The sequence below is a fragment of the Melopsittacus undulatus genome, chromosome 1 (genome assembly GCF_012275295.1).
Source record: "Melopsittacus undulatus isolate bMelUnd1 chromosome 1, bMelUnd1.mat.Z, whole genome shotgun sequence".
NCBI lineage: Eukaryota > Metazoa > Chordata > Aves > Psittaciformes > Psittaculidae > Melopsittacus > Melopsittacus undulatus.
In genome coordinates, this window is record NC_047527.1 from 104,100,481 (window position 1) to 104,120,081 (window position 19,601).

General features: G+C 39.3%; 1 protein-coding gene across 2 annotated transcripts in view; it reads left to right on the forward strand.

Moving 5' to 3' along the window:
• The window catches only part of GALNT11 (polypeptide N-acetylgalactosaminyltransferase 11), a 49,004-nt gene that overhangs the window by 17,160 nt on the left and 12,243 nt on the right, over nt 1-19,601 (forward strand). For both annotated transcript variants that reach the window (XM_005150033.3, XM_031049866.2), the window contains exons 3-9: nt 2,958-3,081; nt 4,616-4,782; nt 9,026-9,151; nt 10,794-11,043; nt 13,656-13,773; nt 15,173-15,325; nt 17,712-17,930. In XM_005150033.3, the coding sequence (XP_005150090.2) occupies nt 2,958-3,081; nt 4,616-4,782; nt 9,026-9,151; nt 10,794-11,043; nt 13,656-13,773; nt 15,173-15,325; nt 17,712-17,930 (1,157 nt within the window). The remainder of the gene's footprint in view (nt 1-2,957; nt 3,082-4,615; nt 4,783-9,025; nt 9,152-10,793; nt 11,044-13,655; nt 13,774-15,172; nt 15,326-17,711; nt 17,931-19,601) is intronic.

Consider the following 19,601-nt stretch of genomic DNA (forward strand, 5'->3'; position numbering starts at 1 on the left):
TATTGGTTTCTGCTGCTGGTTTGGGAAATAAGGCATAGAGTTTAACACTCATATCTGACTGAAGTCCTCTGTCATTACTTTGAATGAGTGGCAGATCAAAAGCTTGAAGAGTTTATAGAACTTTACCAAACTACAGTTTCTTAGTTGACCTGTGTGAATATGTAGGAAAAATGCCAATTGCCCTGTGGCATTACAAATGTTTATCATGATTTCTAAGTGAGGTGAAGGCCAGTCCAGAGATGGCCGTTTCTTTCCAACTATTCAGTATGGTCCAGGAAAGAAACTGGAGCTTTTTAACTGAAAAGTCCCTTGATCTTCAAACCAAGTGACTGGTTTGGTTGGTGAAAGCCAAGGGTAGTTACAGTGCCAGGATAAATCCTACATGAATCATCAGGAGACAGCTGGCTCTGTTAGAACTAGATCAGGTGCTGCAGGAAAGGGCTTCCTGTCTATCTAGGGTAGGGCAGTGATAAACACACAAAGCAAAAGTAAATGAAAAGAATGTTGGCGTGTGATAGCCAGAAACAAGCTGTCATCTGGTAGAGCAATCTATCTCTTTTATTTCAGTCTGAGAGCCACATAACACTGTGGAAGTAAAGCCTAAAGTGATGCTTTGATTGCAAAACTCTTATTTTTCAAGTACTTTTATCTGCTGTTTGAACTGAAATCTTTCAGGCCTTTTGCCTCTGTTTTTGGATATTGTTCTTTATGAGAACATTTGACAAATACTAGCACCATTTCTTATCCATATCCAGAAGCAAAAAAGTAGTTAAGGGTTGGTTATGGGTAGAATGTAGAATGAAACATTTTGTATGTGTTTCCTGAGCTTGTGCTTTATATGAAGAAAATGTTTTAAGTTGACACCATGGCATGGTGTTACTGTGGCTCTGAGTATGCAAGAATGATAGAGCAGGGTGTCTGCAAATGTTACTTGGAAATGCACATGGTTCAAAGGAGGACTGACTTACTCTTTAGATTGCTGGTTTTGGAAGAGTGACACTGCCACTGTAAACACACCTTGTTTCTGCCCTCACCATGCAACTTATCCACAGTGGGATCGGAAGCACTCATCCATGAGCATGATAGGCAGTCACAAGGCACACTATGTGAGTGTATCCTTCATCTTCTGTATATATCGCTCACTATCCAGTGATTCCCACTTGGTGTCCTGTATAAATGCGAAGTCATCTACTCTTGTGTTTGATAGTGCAACTGCATTGCCATTGCTGTATTCAAGACTAAAAGTGACAGGGTGGTAAATATGATGAGTGGGAATGTGGATGCACAGGATTCCCTCTTAAGGGTCCTCTTGCACCTATAGGTAGACTTTGTTGCTGAAACACCACTGCTCTGAAGGTCAACAGGACTACTTGTTTGAAAAAGAAGAAAGCCTCAACACTTTTGATGATCCTTTCTGTTATGTTTTTTAACCCATCTCATTTTCCCTGGGCTTAAGCTCAGCTGACTTTTGCATAGCTGTTGAAAACTGGAGAGCATGAGATGAAAAGCTGAGAGTATTTCTTTTATTCTGCCTTAGGGAGAAGGCTGAGGGGTGAGATTTTATTGCTGTCAACAGCCGCTTAGTGGAAAGCTGTAGGGTAGATGGAACCAGACTTTCTGGAGGTGCATGGGGTTTTTGATGAGAAATTGGAGTGAGGAGAAGATTTCAGTTAGGTAAGAGGAAAAATGTTTTTAGTGTGAAGGTGGTCAAATGCTAAAATATGGAAATAAAGAGGTTGTAGAATCTCCATCCTTGGAGAAACTGGAGGCTTTCAAAACTTAACCGCACAAGTTCTGAGTAAACTTATCTAGTTGGACCTGCTTTGAGCAGATTAGACCAGTTGTGCCTTCCAGCATGAATTAGTGATTCTCTGAAGCATACTATCCTGGATGTGTGGTAGCACGTGAATGAGGAACCCCTTTGTTAATTAGTTTCTTCGGATTTTGAGTCAAATGGAGATCATGAGCAGAGTGGAGGGAGATAAATTACCTGATTCTTGCTTGCTTCTTATACTGAAATCTCAGTGAAATTGCCACTGTAGCTTGATAATAGCTGGAGAGGACATGCACATCTCCTTCTGTACAGCCAGCTGAACAGGACAATATAAAGAGACATTGCTCTGCTACCTGGATTGTTGCAGAAGTGGCTAGCAGACACATTTCCCTCTTCCCCCTCCACTTTTGCTGTAGAAGAGTTGAGTGAAGTACCATAATGTTTTGCTTCTCTTCACACTGGTAAGTTTATGGGCCAGTGGGAGAGAAGCCTATGGCACTGAGGCAAGGTGAGCAGGCAGGATGGCACTGAAGATCTCATCTTGGCCGCTAACAGTGCACTTACTTATACTAGCCGTGCTCAGTGACAGCTGATGCTTTTGTTAAAATAATCAGTAGAGTAGCTCTGTTGCCATTTTACTTGCTGTCAAAGTCCCAGGGGAGATAAACATGAAGTTTATAGTTCTTTCATAGCTATTTTTATGGTACTGCAGCTTTAGAAAACTTCAGGAAACCAGAGCTGCTATTGTGAGGGGTTTTCTACCACTGTCAATCTATTTTTCTCTCTCAAAAATCCCATGGCCGACACTTCATCTGTGTGGATAGGTGCTGCTGTGTTGTGTACCAAAGTCTGTATGCTGTTGCTTGTTTGATACTGGTTTTTAGATGGTGTTAAGAATTAGAGGACATTTAAATGTGTGGTAAAACAATAAATACAAGGGAGCCACCAGTCTTTGGAGATTGATTTCATTTTATCACAGCTGCAATGAATACTACAGGTAGTACTTATAAGTGCTATGTATTTGTAAGAGGTTACAAAAATAGTTGCATCAAAATACGCTTTGCAAAACCAGAGGGATTTTTGATGGATGTGATGTTTTAGGGAAGATTAAAGCATACATTTCAATTCCTGATTGTTTCCAAAGGATATTTTTGAGCCTCATCTTGATGTGTTTCTTTTGCAGGAATGATTTTTAATGAAGAAGATCAGGAAGTAAGAGACTTGGGCTACCAGAAGCATGCTTTCAATATGCTTATCAGTAATCGACTGGGATACCACAGGGAGGTGCCTGATACAAGAGATGCAAAGTGTGTACTATTTTTCTTCTTTCAGAGAACATGGTATAATTTCATATGCTCAAGGATTTGTTACTCATGTTATACCTAATGCAGTTTTTAATGTTTTAGGTCCTACATTTCTGTTAAACTCTTTCAGCCTCCCATGTTGCTGAAGGCAGATTTTCAGGTATTTGAACAGGACTTCTTTAAATAGGATTTTTTAATCCTTTAAACAGGGTTTTTATGCTTTGGTCTCTTCTGTCTTTTTTTTGACTGAATGTTGTTGCTGGAGATCTAACTTTTTGCCAGCTAGATGAAGTAAGTGATAGATAGTTAAAGCCCCAGAGAAACAAGGCTCTGTGAAAGAAGAAAGACTGCTATTCCCTGACAAGAGATGTTTTTTTCTGTTTCTTAATTTGCTTTAAGAATGCTTAATGAAGAACTGGACTGGATATACATTTATTCAAACTTTTAACATTAATTTAATTATTGTGAATAGTAAGATTGGCAGACAACTATTCTGAAAAAAAACCACTCCTGTAACAACAATAAAAAAACAAAAACCCAAATTAACATTGAGTTGAAAAATAAATAGACCTGCATCTGTTTTTCTAATGGTTTCTCTGGTGTGGACAAATGTAGTGGATCGTAATTGATGAAATGTCTCTTCCAAAAGCTGACTTCATTCCAAGGCAATTCAGGCTCTTTCTGTGTACTTTTGGGCTTTCATTTGTAGTTTCTTATTTTTCTTGTATTTTCTCATGCCTGGCATCTTTGTATGGTATTAATCTGTGGTACTGTTAGAGGTATGGACAAAGTTTTGAAGACAAGGATAAATACAGAATGATGTCCTGCTTTGAGTGGGATTCAGCTTGCAGTTTAGGATGCTTGATCTTGGATAACTGCATGTTAGTCTGTTTTCTCTGCTTTTATTATAATTAGCAAAGATCCAGGCAATGCAGTTAATGAAGCATGCAGAGCTCTTCAGCTGACAAAATGCACTTTGTTGGCTTTAGAGTGGGCTAAATCTACACTCACCTGACAGCAGAGACTAGACGTAAGCATCTTAATCTTCGGGCTGAATCCCAGCCTTGCTTGTCTGGATAGGTATTTATCACCATTGGAGGTATTCTGGGGTATCCAACCTGTTCTTGAGCAGCTGGCAGTAAAGCTGTGGGGTTTTATACGCCTCATATTTGCCATTTCTGTACATGTCTGAGCTGCCTGAGGGTACTAGGTAGTGTTTTGGCAGCTGAAACAAGCCATTGGTGTTTTTTCTTGTCTGTGTCTTGAGGATCTGTGATTTTTACTTCTACTTCAATCTGTGATATCCTCTGTTTTCTAACAACTAGCAGTGTTGATTGTAAGTCTGCATTATGTGGAGGGTAACTTACTGTGCTGAGCCCTACTATAGCTGTTATACACCTGAGCTCTTTATATTCAAGTTAGGGATTTTTTCTACACATTTAATGTTTGCTTATTATTCATGAAGTTTCAATAGAGACCTAGCCCTATGGAAATCTCACTAAAAATAAAGTGATAACTATTGTATCTCTGTTTGCAGATGTAGAGAAAAGTCCTACCCTGCTGATCTGCCATCTGCCAGTGTTATCATCTGTTTCTACAATGAAGCGCTTTCTGCCTTGCTTCGCACAGTGCATAGTGTTCTGGACCGCACTCCTGCGCATCTCCTTCATGAAATTATTTTGGTGGATGACAACAGTGAATTGGGTAAGAGAACCTGTTAGTAATATTTTTGCTTGATGCTTAAACTTCACCTTTTTATCTCTTCTTGTGCTTTATTGATTTGTCAAAACAAAAGCGTAGAACCTATGATGCAAAACCAATTCGTACTGCGGACCATCTCCAGAAAGTGCCACCTAGTAGAGATGCATGATGTTCTGAGAAGCCCAAGATGACATTCCCATTCACAACTCAGCCATCTTACTGATGAGCTTTGTTTCATACAGAATTTAACATTCAAACCCAGGTTTTGAAGCTAATAATGAGCAGAGTGTATTTGCAGAGGGGGTGATTCAAAGCCAGGTTAGATGGGGCTTTGAGCAACCTGGTCTAGTGGAAGGTGTCCCTGCCCATGGCAGGGAGATAGGAACTAGATGATCTTGAAGGTCCCTTCCAGCACAAGCTGTTCTATGATTAAGCCGTTGTTACAGTTTAGCTGTTTAACAGTACCTTGCTTAGGCTGCTCTGCTGCTTAGAAGGTATTACACTGATCTTTCTGTAAGCTTTGTGGGCCAGTGCTAACTGTGAATGCATCTGAAAGAAATTAAATGCACATAGTCCCAGCTGCGTTCTTGCAAGTAAGTTGATATGGCACTATGGAAACAGCGCATCGTTTTTTTGTACTTGCTCAGCATTTCGCCTGGTGGGGTGGTTGGGTTGGAGCTCAGACTTTGCAGGGAGGGCTTTGCATGGCTCTCGCACAGCCTCTTGTGGCCACCCTAGGAGTAGCTGTCCCTCGCTTTCGGTGGAGCAGGCTCTTCTCCCTCATTCTGGGAGGGGCCCTGGAGGGGCAGGCTCTGCAGAATTGCTTTACTGTTATTGAAAGATTGACGCTTCAGCATTTTTGTCTCGGATGATGGACAAGGTAAAGACAGACACGTAATTCAGGCGTTTTGGCCCTTCGAAAGCTAAATTCCTGTTAAGGAATGTGTTAGTGTAGCAGTACTTGCCAGCAGGACTATGCAAGTTCCCTGATTGCTTCTGTACAAGTCTACAAAGCTGCATTTAAAAAATTATTTATATATGTTAAAAGGATATTTAATGTATATCATTGGCTCCCTTGGTCTCATCGTTTGGTTTCTGGGTTGAGATCTCACTTGCTCTAGGAGACTGATTAGGTATGTATAATGTAGAATAAAATTTTCTTGTTATACAGCTAGTTCATTTCTAAGGTCAGATCAAATATCAAGATACAGGACAGAACAAAGGTCAAACACTCTGTCCCTTGCTGATGAGAATGTGTAATATTTAAAAGCTTGTTTTGTAGGTTTTTGTTTTGGAAGCAATAAGCACTCTTTGCTACAAAGTATCTTGTGTGATTTGTTGGTTTAAAGTTTCATAACCTTATTCAGAAATAAGCTTACTTCTAACTCAGTCTTTTGAATGCATTTGGTTAATGCCAGTGTTTAGCCAGTAATGCTGGCACTCTAATGGTCTGTTGCTGATTTGAAGGCCAAATTAGCTTAAAAATATTCAAGTAGCTACCTTTGCATTTCTGACTTCTAATGAACATGTTTTGAAGCCGAAGATGGGAGGAGATATTGTTTATATAGAGAATTACTGCTCTTGATGATGGTGATGATGATGATGATGATGACGCTACTGATGTATGCATTGCTGCTTAGTTTTGGATGGAATTTTACAGCATAAGAAAGGCAAAGCTGGTTTAGTGACTGAGGAAATGGACAAAGACTTTGGCTGTGCCATGGCTCTTGTGAGCTTGGGGTAATTATTTAATCTCTATGCTTCTTTGATTTTATTTTCAATTCAGTTTTCCTACATTACATGCTTCCTGAAGTGCCATCTTAGATGAAATTCTATTTCTTTAGCTTTAAATATAGGAACTCTGCTACATGACAATGCTGTTGTGCAAAGCTTGGCTCTTTTCACCTAGTTTTGCCTCAAAAAGCCTCTTGCACTCAATCATCATCAGTCTTACTAGCTAAGCAGGCAGTTTCATAGCTCGCTTTAGCCCACTGTTATATTTTTCTTTTCTGCAAGGCAGTGCATCCAGTTTTTCCCTTGTAGGGGCTTTAGCCATCCTAGGTCTTGCTTGTTTGGAGGATCCTTTGTTACATAGATATGGACCAAGATACAGCTAAAGTAAGTTTTGGAAACTGGCTAAAAAGGAGCAGTTCTCTCCTTGGAGCAAGATTTCTCAGGCAGTCTGTATGGAAGCAGGTTTTTAGATTGTGTCAGAAGAAATCAGTCTTGCCAGTTTACATGGATCACACAGAGCCCCATCAACAACAAAAACCCCAAGAGGTGTCTGAGACTAAACTGCCTGTTGAGAATAATCCATGATATATTCAGTCCCAGGGCACAGTTTCCAGCAGAATGCTAGCTTGTCCAGGTCAAAATTGTACTCTGAGAGCATGTTAGCCATTAGACACTACTGGCTGTTACCTTCCGCCACTCAAGCCCATATTGTGGACCTGGTTTAGCTACAGTATGCATACCCTTTCTGCTGTTTTCGGAAGTATGCACATACAGAACTATTTCTTCTTATATTTTACGTCCTTTCATGAAGCCTTATCTGTGCTAAATGCTGAACTTGGTAATTGACCTCTCCTACTTTGTGCTAGCCCTTTGTTTTGTGCAGTATACACTGTCCTTCCCTTGCTGTGATATTGGATGAGGAATAATTCAAACACTAGTTTTAGGTTTGCAGATCCTTCTGTCCTGCTTATTTGGATATTTTATTTGGGTAGCATCCCAGAGATGACATTACTTCAGCAACTTTCTAGGAGACTCTCTAAGAAATCTATTGTCTCTAGCATATGATGTCACATTGAGCACTGGAGGAGAGAATTCCTATGATCCAAATGAATCCTGTCTGCATCTCTCCATAAACTTTTCTTTGTCCTAGAATATTCTCTAGCATTGTATTTGCTGTGTGGTACCTTCTCATTCTTCATCCATGATTCCACAGAGCAGAGTTGAGATGTTAACATCTGGAGTTGCTTCTGGGAATCTGTTTTTCCTCCTGACAGCTCTTGTAGCTCCTGAAGGTTACAGCTCTAGCTTCTGCATATATTCCTTTCACATCTAATCTTGTTAACAGAAACTTTAATGTTAGAACTGACATTCATCAGAATAATATTTATTCCAGCATATCCTCTGCTGAATGTCTGTTTGCCTTTATACCAAGGTTCTCTATGAAGTCTCAGCTGGCTTTTTGTTTGTCTTCCTTATTTTATATTCCCCTTTCTTTCTTCATAAGCTCATTAACTTATGTTTTTCCATTACTTCAGCCTTCATGTGTCTATCTTCTCTTCAGTGGTCTTGCTTTAATGTTGGAAACCACTGTCCTTGGGTGAAGGAAGTATTATTACTCTTAAAATTGCTGTTGATGTTAGTGAAGTTACAGTAGTGCCTATAGACTTCAGTGAACTTTGCTCTCCTTCAAAAGCACATGCTTGCCAGCAGTGTTTTTGATCCTTTTGGATCTTAGAAAAGCAGCCACCTGTGAGTTGTACTTTGTATCTGCTATTGTATCAGCTAAGCAGGTACAGATAATGAAAGGTGTCTTTGTGCTACTTTAAAGGTGTTAGTGTTTATTTTTGTGCAAAGAACGTAGTCATTTAAATCACTTGCCAGTGTGAAAGGGCTTTCATTACCTCTGCTGTGAATGAATGTCACCATGAGAAGAATTTGGAAATGCTATTTCTTTGTACAATGTCTTTTATATTAGTAGCAGGAATTTCTTTTAGCATGGAGTCTGGTAGTTCCAGTTAACTTGAGTCATGCTGTACTAAAGGCTTTGCAAACAGAACAAAAGAAAATAACAATCCAGTCTGTATTCAGGAAACCAAGGCCAAGTGTAAAACCCAAGACAGTGGCAGCACATAGTTAGTTGGGAAAATACAAGGAACTACATATCAGCAGGAATGTGCCCCATAGAAGGCCCAGTCCAATGGTATGTCACCCTCTTCAGTGCAGGGTATGTACCCGCTTTTTCCAGCTGTATTGTGGAAACATGGACAAAGTAAAGCAGTTAATAGAAAAATGTGTGAATAAAAACACACACACAAAAAAACCCCAAAAGCCACAAGAATTGGAGGGCAGGTGTGGGATGACTGACTGTCCTTTTGGTACTCTTGGTTTTAAGCTGTGCTGTATTGTGGTAGCTTTTTGATGAAGTTTTGGGTCCTTTGAGTAGAATGCTTTAGGACTTTAAACAAAAGCTTTCCCAATTTCCACCCTGTTGTTGAACTTCTGTTTTTCTCAGCTGACTTGAAGAAAGACTTGGGTGAATATGTTAAAACTCAGCTTCCAAAAACCACAAAATTGGTAAGAAATGAGAAGCGGGAAGGCTTGATTCGAGGAAGGATGGTCGGAGCCTCTCATGCCACAGGTATACTTCTTTGTTTCTCTTTTTCTTGCATCCTTTGTCCATAGGTTAATTGGGTGACTTCTCTTTATGTAATGCAGCTTTTCCAGATGTTGAACGTTTGACCTGTGATTGCTTTAGCCCACTGGAGGGGCTCTGCATGGCATACTACACAACTTAGCTGAGGGGAAGAAAGATTTGGGTCAGTGAAATAATAAAACAAAACCAGTATTTGACAAAACTTGTAGTAAGCCATTGTAGAATTTTTGCTATTCCTGCCCTGAATAAATGTTGTATTGTGAACATCTTCATCTGCAGTAGATAGTGTGGTGACAGATTATTTTCTGGATGTTTCATGTGAAAATTGTTGCTCTAAAATGGCAATCAGCTTTGTTATTAAGATACACTAATCTGGTTTCTAATTTGCCAATCTAACTAATGTTTCTCATACAAGCTTTCCTGGTATGGCAGTAAGTGTTAATTGGGATAAACAGTATTTGGTGCTTTATGTACACTGCGTGCCTTTTACTATAATGTGTTTCCAGTTAAATTCTTTGGTGTCTGAGAAAGTACGTGTCACTTTCTCAAATAATTTTGAGTGGCAGATAAGTCTCTTCATTGGTGTTTACTCATTAGCATTGTAATGGCGTAATCCAGAGAGAAAATTGTGCTTGCATTTTCCAAGCCGTGCTGGATTAATTTCAGTTAGTACAGTTTTATTTTATTGCCCTTCTAAACTGCTGGTGTGTTTCAAGATTGTTTTCTTTGAAGCTCTTTCCCATCTCTTCCATGTGATTCTAGCGTTACATACATTTTATGTTGAGTAATAAAAGTTTAGATGACTTTTTAGACCAACTGAGCATGAAGGTGGATCAAACTGTCCTCTCTGACGGTGGTGGATAATTCCCATGTAAACTGATGAGAAGTGTTGCTTGGTCTAATACTGGTGAATTTGGCTATGCCCATTTAGAGCATTCACTCTCCTTTTAATCCATAATCATTCTAGAACTAATGAGATGAGGAGATACTGTTACTTTATGCTCAGGAATTGAGATGTTGTGGCCTGTGTCATGAATGAATGCAGATTAATTCATCAGGAGGACATGACTTAAAATCCACAGATCTTAGCTGTGACAGTAACTGAATGGGTGCTGAAGTGTGATAGAAGTGAGCCCAAGGCAAATTACATTTACTGGACAAAACAGCCTTGTCATTGAGATTGTGCATCCAGCCCAATATGTGTCATCCTCGGCTATTTCTGTAGTCTAAGTCAGGCATAGGAGATGTTCTTCATTAGCACAAATGCACCTCCTGGCTCTTAGAGTGCTGGTCTGATGATGCTTCATTTAAAGTGCAGTAGCTCTGCTGAATCTTTGTAGAAAATTTGATGACTATAAAACCCTGTCAAAGAAATACAAATAATGGCCCACTAGAGTATTTCATAGCTAAATGTGAATAGTCAGGAGCTACCTTCTGCCTTTGTGACTGTACCAGTCACTGTGGAGTCCCTGGTTTGTCAATGCTTTCCAAGTGCAGATGGTGTTTCCCCTCTGTTACACTGGCTGCTGAGGATGCTGCCAGTACTCTGCTGCTAATATAACTGCATATGTGTTTGTGTGTTTCATGTTACCATGGATCTTTGTTTTGTGTGCTTTGGCCTCTGTAGGGAAAGTGCTGGTATTCCTGGACAGTCACTGTGAGGTGAATGAGATGTGGTTACAACCTCTGCTGACTCCCATCAGAGAAGATGTCAGGACTGTGGTGTGCCCTGTGATTGACATAATCAGCGCTGACACACTTACCTACAGCTCTTCTCCGGTTGTGCGTGGAGGGTTTAACTGGGGCCTGCACTTTAAGTGGGATCTTGTTCCTTTGTCAGAGCTGGAAGGACCCGAGGGAGCTACTGCTCCAATCAAGTAAGGTTCCCCCCATGTGGGGGAAGCTCTGTGTAACATACGGAGTACTTGTTAATCATTACGGAGTGTTGTCTAGGTGTGTAGTTTTAGAAGCAGATACTTAACCTGTCAGATATCTGACTTGTTTATTTTACTTTGAAATAGTTTGATTTTTCACATTTAATCACAGATCACATACATCTGTCTTCATAAGTCAAGAAGGTACACTTTTAGAGAAAACTTATACAGCAGCAGCTTTTGCTAAGACAAAAGTCTTAAGGAGCTAATGCTATTCTGTATTAAATCTGTCCAATAATTTAACTTTTGAGCTCTGCATTGATGTTTGTTTCCCGTCTGTCGATGTTTGGCTTAATGATGATTTTGATAACTGCTTTTGTGTTAGTAATAGCCTGCATCCCTCCAATATAGGCTCCATAATTTCTGTGGTTAAATACTAAAGAATTGGTAGATTAGGAAAATATATTTTTGTGGGGGAGTGAACACCAGAGCATATAGTAATTTTCTATGTAAAAATATTCTTTTTCTTCAGATTTCATTTACATTTTTCACCGATCAGCAATTATTTTGTCATAAAGCTTTATAAATGAACACACATGGATGTGAAAACCATTTAAAAATATGACTTGTCTCTTTGCATGATGTGGCAAATGCCTAAAACTGCCTGTTGGAAGCCTGTGCATGTTGTTTTTTTCCATCTTTTGAGAGTCATTCTGAAACAAAAGGCTTGTAAAAGCTTAACACTAGCACTTGAAAGTTACCTTCCTTCATCTTTTAACCACTGCTGGCTGTCTTGCCTGTACTGAACTGGCAATATCTGGTTCCTGGTGGACACGTAGCTGTTACAAAATGATGTCAATAGACACCTTTTTTTTTTAGTAGCAGACACATATGGTTCAGACTTGAGAATGGAAACTGTCCCAGTACAAATCCCTTCACAAAAAGGGCCAGTGCTGGTAGAGCAATGCAAGAAACTGCTTTTGCTAGTTGGAGGAATCTATCTCAGTACAGAATTCACAGAATAGGTTTGTTAGATGGGAGAACTTTTTACAAACTGACCCCTTGCAGATAATGTGGTGCTTCTATAAAATTCGCAAAGTGAATCAGAATTGGACAGTCTCATCTCTTTAATTCTCTTTTCTTGGACTGTAAATGAAGGGCATTTCAGGCTGATGCAAGCAGCTCCAGCACCAGGTTCTGTGTTGTCATCTGACAGCTCTGCAGTTAGTCTTTCCACGTCTACCCTTTCCACGTCTACCCATCAAAAGATTTGGTCTGAGAAGCCAGGAAACTTCTTGAGTTACTTAGCAGTTTGACTGGCTTGTTTGGAAGGTGTCACTGTGGCAGTTTCTGAAGCAAGAAAGGAAAGGACAGACCAGGAAAATCTGAATGGGGAACCAGCATATAAAGACTTTAAATCCTTATTCTGTTAAGAGCTGTTCTCACATCTAATCTGGTCTATTGCTGAAGGTTAGTTCCTGCTTGTGTTCAACACTGTTCCGTTCCTTCAACTCACTTATAGGAAGAACTCCCATGAAAAGACAGAGGGTTTTTTGGTTAAAGAGAGTCTAATAATTTTTAAAAATTACTTTTCTTTGAGTACAGAACTGACTTTTCCAACTTAGAGGTCTCTGGCTGCTTTTAAAAAGAGGCTAGATTGCTATTTAACCTTTGCAAATGGCTTTCCATTGAATGGAAAGTCTTACATTTTAGAGACCTTCACAAAGAAATATTTTGGTGTCATGGATGAAAAAATTGAGAGCAACCTTTCAACCCAGGTTTTAAAGTGACAGAATCTGTAGAAGAAAATTGTGTGAGCACAAGCAACGATTTTATTAATGAGGACGAGAAAAAACCTGTTCCCCATCCATTGTATGTTCCAACTGTAATATCTTTATGTAGTGTTCTTACTCATTTTCTGCCCCCCTTCCAGAGCATATACTTATAACTTAGTGGTACATTAGCAATTCAACCTAGAGACTGCACAGTGGAGGTTAATATATAGATTTTTACAAAGTACAGCACCATTCTAGTAACACACAGGAAAGGTGAAAACTGGGAAATGCAAATATGCCAACTGTAAAGAACTTACTGATAAACTGATCAACACTGAAACAGTGCTGCTTCTGGGGTTTGGATTCTGTACGAGACAGTAAAATTTCTGTTAGCATCCTTCTGGCTTGTATAATTCAAAATTGTCCAAGTTTGGAGTCCAGCAAATTTCCTGTGGTGGAACTGAGAGCAAGACAAGGTACGAGTTCTTACTTTTTTAGGTGTTGTTTTTCATTTTGGTTGGCTTTTTTTAGCAGAGACACAGCCACTTTGTTCCTCATTCCCTGTCCTGTACCTTTTCCTCACATTTACTATACAAAGAAATACAGTTGGTAGGTATTGGAACAATGAAAAATCCCAAATACCATTTACAGATCTACTTCTGAAATGATTTTTTTGAGGCTAGAAGCATGATCTGATGATTTCTAGTGTCTGCAAGATTTAAATTGTATTATGTAGGTGTAAGTTTAAGCTTTAGGACTGGCAGGTTCAGCTAAATGACTTCTGTTTTGGTTTTGTTTTTCTCTAAAAGAAAATTAACTTCTCTCAATGTTCTGTTTTAGGTCACCTACTATGGCTGGAGGTCTGTTTGCCATGGATCGTGAGTACTTTAATGAACTTGGACAGTATGACAGTGGCATGGACATCTGGGGAGGAGAAAATCTGGAAATATCTTTCCGGGTAATCTACCTTTTATGGGTGCTGGAGTGTGAAACTCGGTGTCTGGCTGCTTTTCTTCCCTATGTGCAGCTTCTCTTCCCAGGAAGGATGCCTTTCAGCACACTGTAACTGCCTTAACAATAATCTTCAAGTTAAGCTTTAATGGGAAGATTGAAGAGAATTTTGAGCTCTGTAGCTAAATGTGTAGCTTTTTCTGTGTTTGGTGGTACATTTAATGACACCTGTAGAGAGTCATCAGAAAAGAATAATCATGCAAATTTCTGATAGGAGTTCATAAGCAATGTCTGATGAATTTTATGTATGGTTGGAACTAGATGATCTTAAGGTTCTTTCCAATCCTAACTGTTCTATGATTCTAAAAAGACATGTGTCTCACAGCAGCATTGAGAATAAGTAAGCTTATTATCTTTCCCTAGTCATGTATGGGGCTTTTCAGATACTGCAGCCTCCTTTTTGAGAGCCTGGAAATGTAAATTTTTTTGTAACCAAATTAAAGGTCCTGCAGAGGAGTTAGCTTGGTTGGAAAAATAATGAGTCGCAATCAGGAGATTTGGAAATGACACTTCATTGGGCTTCCTGTTCTTTAGCTCATCTTTCCTGTCACTCCACTGAAAGAAAAACAATTTTTTGTGCTCATTGCCATGTTTAACTTTTCAGTTTTTATAAAGTGGATTCATCACCAGGTTTGACAAGAATCTGCCTGAAAATGATATGCTAGCATAACAGTTATGAAAAGGGATTAAAAGGTGAAGATAACATTAAAACAAACAAACCAAACACAACCCCTGAAACTTTAGAGGAGTTTATCAGATTGGGTCATTAGAGAAATGAAGATTAGAGTTTAAACGTAAGGACTGGCATTTCATAAGTTTATGTGACTATTTACTGAATAAATAAAGTCTTTGAAGTTTTGATTATACAATATAATTATTAGTTCTCTGAGTAGAAGTGCATGGGGTGCAAGGAAATCATTGTTACTTTGTAATGCAGTTTCAATAAAAAGGGCTTTGAGAAATATTTGGAGAGCTTTATAACATGTGGAAGCCCTTGTCTCCTTGGGGTGAGAGTTGTAAAGAAGTTTACTCTTTATCCAAGAGGAGTTTTAAAAGTGACTTGCTAATGTAGGAAGATTGTTCTGACACTGGAGAGCATGTTAGCCCAGCAAAGGGCCAATGATGATATTTTGCTGGAAACTGAAGTTTAAAAAGAGATTAAAAAAATAAATGGAAGTAGGGTGTAAATGATATCTAGATCTGGGGTGCAGTGTTAGAAAGCATGGCATGTAGGGATCTAATCCCATCATAATGTATAAGGCTACCTAAGTATGAAGAAGGGGAGGAGGTAGTGAGCCTTTGTCAGTATGTGTATAATGAGGTATGCTCTGCTTTTGTATGGGCAGATCTGGATGTGTGGTGGTAGACTCCTGATCATCCCCTGCTCCAGGGTTGGACACATTTTCCGGAAAAGGCGTCCCTATGGCTCACCAGGGGGACAGGACACTATGGCTCATAACTCCCTGCGGCTAGCACATGTGTGGATGGATGAGTATAAGGTAAGAGACAATTCTAGGTGTCCTGGTTTCGGCTGGGGTAGAGTTAACTTTCTTCCTAGCAGTTGGAGCAGTGCTGTGTTTCAGCTTTAATCTGAGGACAATTCTGATAACACACCAATATTTTAGTGGTTCTCAGTAGTGCTTACCCTGATCAGGGACTTTTCAGTCTCTCATGCTCTGCCAGTGAGGAGGGACACAAGAAGCTGGGAGGGAGCAGAGACAGGACACCTGACCTGATCTAGCCAAAGGGGTAATCCATATGCCCATTCCACATCATGCCCAGTATATAAACTGGGGGGAGTGGGTGATCAGCTGGGTGGTGTTTGTTTGCCAGCTGGGGTTAAACCACAACACTAGGTCATGAAATAAGGTTATTAACTGGCTTGTTTTACAAATGACTCTGTCATCGTAGCGGGATTTGTTAGCACCTCTAATGGGGTCTTCCTTCTATAGTCTGATTTCCTAATGTTAATTTTGCTCTGAATTCCTAAATTCTGTGGGGCTATTGTTTGGCTTTTGAGTGCTCAAGTCTTTTCCCTGCTACTTCTGCTGTGCCTTTTTAATGAAGATAAGTGAGTTCTTGTAAGCTCTGCATTGCTGTGTCCAAATCAGTGTTATGTGAGAGCCATATAATGCTATATGCCTTCAGATAGTTTCCGTGTTGGTGAGACAAGGATTTTGTTGGTTGGCTATATGCTTTCTGTTTTAATTAGAAGTTTGATTCTTAGACAGGCTTGCCCTCAAAGATCAATCAGGATTGACTTCTGGACTCAAGGGCAAGTGTACTCCTTCTCTGTCTTCAGATGTTGGTACTGATCTTGAATGTAGGTCAGATTTTTGTGAAGCCATCATCTCTGATACTTGAAGACGTTTTGCCGTGTGAGACCATAGGATTTAACATGTGGCTCTTCCTGTGCTCCCTCAGTTTCTATACAAGACGTATTATATTAACTTCCTATTCTTTAGGGGCTTATGTTTCAAACCCTGTCATTTATCTTGATGTTCAGTCAGTTTGAGCAGCCTATTAAGGGTTGATAATTCTTATCTCCATTCTCCATCTCCATAATGTATTGGTAGATCTATCACTTTGTCTTTTATTGGTGCCTGGCCTCAGTTGTCTTGTGATTAATGACAGCTTTCTCTGAAGCTTGGAATTGATTCTTTGTTATAATTTCCAGCTAACTGCTTTGTCCAGCAAGGACTGAAACTGCTGATTCTAGCAGTCTCTTATCACAGATTTATGTCCTGAATGTTTCCAGCTGTTTCTTATCTAATTCTCTGGTAGCTGCCAGATACTGTCATTATGACAGATTTATGTATTCAAGGCAAGCCTGGAAATATTTCTGTTTTTATAAGTGTAATGCAACATTTAGGACCAGTACAATTTATTGAAGTGATTGTATGATGAATAGTACAAAGATTATACTTATATGACTTGTTTTGCAGCAGAGCAAAAGTCATTATTTAATAAATAAAATTGCATAATTGAAGGGAAGCAGCAACATTTTCAGAAGTGTCAAAAGCTAAATGTATAATGAGTAAGTTCAGATATACAGTGGAGGTAAATAATGCAGAAAAGGTTGTATACTGACATTTGAACTTTAACTACAAAAGAGGCAATGGGAGTATCAGAGCTACTTTTTTGAAGCAGGCCAGTTTGATACTTATGTCCAGTCTATCTCCAAAATTCCTCAGAGTTGTCCAGCAGTCCAATGTAATTAATGCTTCTCCTTTTCTCTCCAACTAAAATAGCAGTGATGCTTCAAGCACATCCAAATACTCAAAGGTCTTGATAAGGACAGATGTGTAATTCATCTTGAGATGATGCTGTATGTCATCTGAATATCAGAGATAGCAGTAGGTAATTGAAAAACTGTCAGAACCACATTGTGCTAAGTAAATTCCAGATGTTTGCTAGAGATTAATCCAACAAAATGTTACAGCTCAGTGCCTTGAAAACTGATTTCCATGTAACATCTAGTAAAAGAGTTCATATGCAAAAAATGTTTTCTGTCAGCTCTGTAAATCTATCTGGAAGTAAAGACACTACAAGGGTATTTTCTTCTAGTTTTGGCAGTACTTTTCGCTCCACATTGTACATTCATGAATTCGTGTTTGTCTCCATTGTTTCTTTATTAGAGTTGAACAGTACGTAATACTGAGCTAGAATCTTAATCCGTCCTTGTCTAAATAGGTACAATGGTAAGTAGAATCATCAATTAGAACATGAAAAAATTACCCTGTGGGAACCTTTCTGGAGATGATGCAGGTGAAACACTAGCAAAACAAAATGAAACTTTGGGTGTTTATGAACAGGAAGAAGCTGGAAATCAGTAATCTGAAAACTCTTCTCCCTTTGTCCCCAACCTGTTTCTCTTCATTACAGGAACAGTATTTTGCTTTGAGACCCGAGCTGAGGATGAGGAGCTATGGAAATATTACTGACCGTGTAGAACTGAGGAAAAGATTGAACTGCAAGTCATTTAAGTGGTATTTAGATAACATCTATCCTGAGATGCAAGTATCTGGACCCAATGCCAAAGCTCCGCAGCCCGTATTTATTAATAGAGCACAGAAACGACCGAAGATAATCCAGCGGGGAAGGGTAAGAGAAATGTTCTTAAAAAACCAGAATTCTATTTTTTAAATTATTCTGAGATTCTTTCTGAAAGATTTGTTCAAATACAAGAAAAAAGTTTGTTTCTGTAGCGCATGGACTTCTAGTTTTGCAATAAGCTGTCTTGAAATATAACAGCATTTGTGTCTGTATAGAAGGGCAAATGAGTTTCACTCTGATCTGTATCTTGGGTCATCTTTAGACTAGATACTCTTCAGTGAGGTTTCTTACCTCAAAGCTCTGAGTTACGAAGTTTTGATGCCTTCAGAATGTGCTTTCATGGCTGTTTGTTCTGAAGATGGATGTGGATAGAGGAATTTGGCCTCAGATATTCATGCTCTGTGATTTATGCTAAGAGTACAATGTAATTAGTTTCCAAACTCATTGTTTTTACTGGGTAATTTTCTGCAAAGATGAACATTTGCATTTGAGACTGATGATGGCATTTCTAGTCTTGACTTTTAGATAATGAGTTTTGCTCCTTTTTTCTTCAAAGTAGAAGAGATAAATTTTTAAGTGTATTCATGAGGGAAATCATGATTAAATTCATTAAATTAGCGCTGACACCTATGGTTTTGGGTGTGTATGCAGGCAAAGGCAACATACAGTTGCATCTGTTCTCTCCAGAGCCTTTTTATGCTTCCCCAAAATAGTGGATAACTTCAAAGCCAAGACAACTTTTTCAAGGTATTCCCTTTTCAGAGAGACCTTTGAATGCACCATTTAATGTGTACATAGATTATGGCTAGCAGGTTCCCTTCTAGCTCAATAATTGGAAGCATTAAGTAGTGATGTAGCCCTCTCCACAAGGTAAGACAGGCTGCAGTAGCTGTTGACAGTCCTCAAAGCAGATTTAGGCTGGAGGACCTATTGACATAGTTAGATTTTTCCTTGAAAGCAGGAATCTGAGATTTTGTGATAGGACCCCAGCCAAGCAGTAAAGTTATTTATTAGGGCAAATGCGTAGTTTACCTGAATCAAACTGATGTAATGGGCTGATTCCCCTAGTTGTTGAATGCTGTTATTCCCCATGGCAGACTTTTAATTTAATAGCTTTCTGCTTTCATGCAGACAGAAGTTTAGCTATGGGATTGCTGACATGGGGGATGCTACTTGAGGGCTCTGAATCCCTCAGCAACACTTAAAGGGAAATCTTCCTAGCATTAATTTCCCATGGTTTAATGTGGAAAAAAAGCTTTGTGTACCCTTTAAGAAGAGGGGGGGGGAGGAAGACACAGAAAAATGGAGTTCTTGGCTTGGTTGTCTGGGTTTCAAGAATTATACCCAGCATTGTATAAGAGTCAGCTTTGGCTCTGATGATTGTATAAACTATTTCCAGATGCCTACAAGGAACAGAACGATCAGCCAATGTCACCATTGCATGCCAGACTCTTTAGGATTTGGGATGAATCACTCCAAGTCTCAGCTTATTTTCACAAACTAATTGGGCCAGAGATGAGTGCTGGTTTGACAGCTGTGAAGAGCTGTAATGATCAAAAACTGTGACAGATTTTAGCAGTGTTATCAAATGCTGATAGTTATGGCCAATAAAAACAAGGACAACAGTCATATAAAGCTCATGTAGCTTTATGGTTTGAAAGCCTTCTGTTGAGTGAGGAATGATGAAAATGAGCTCTGTCCTAGATGTCTCTGGGGTGT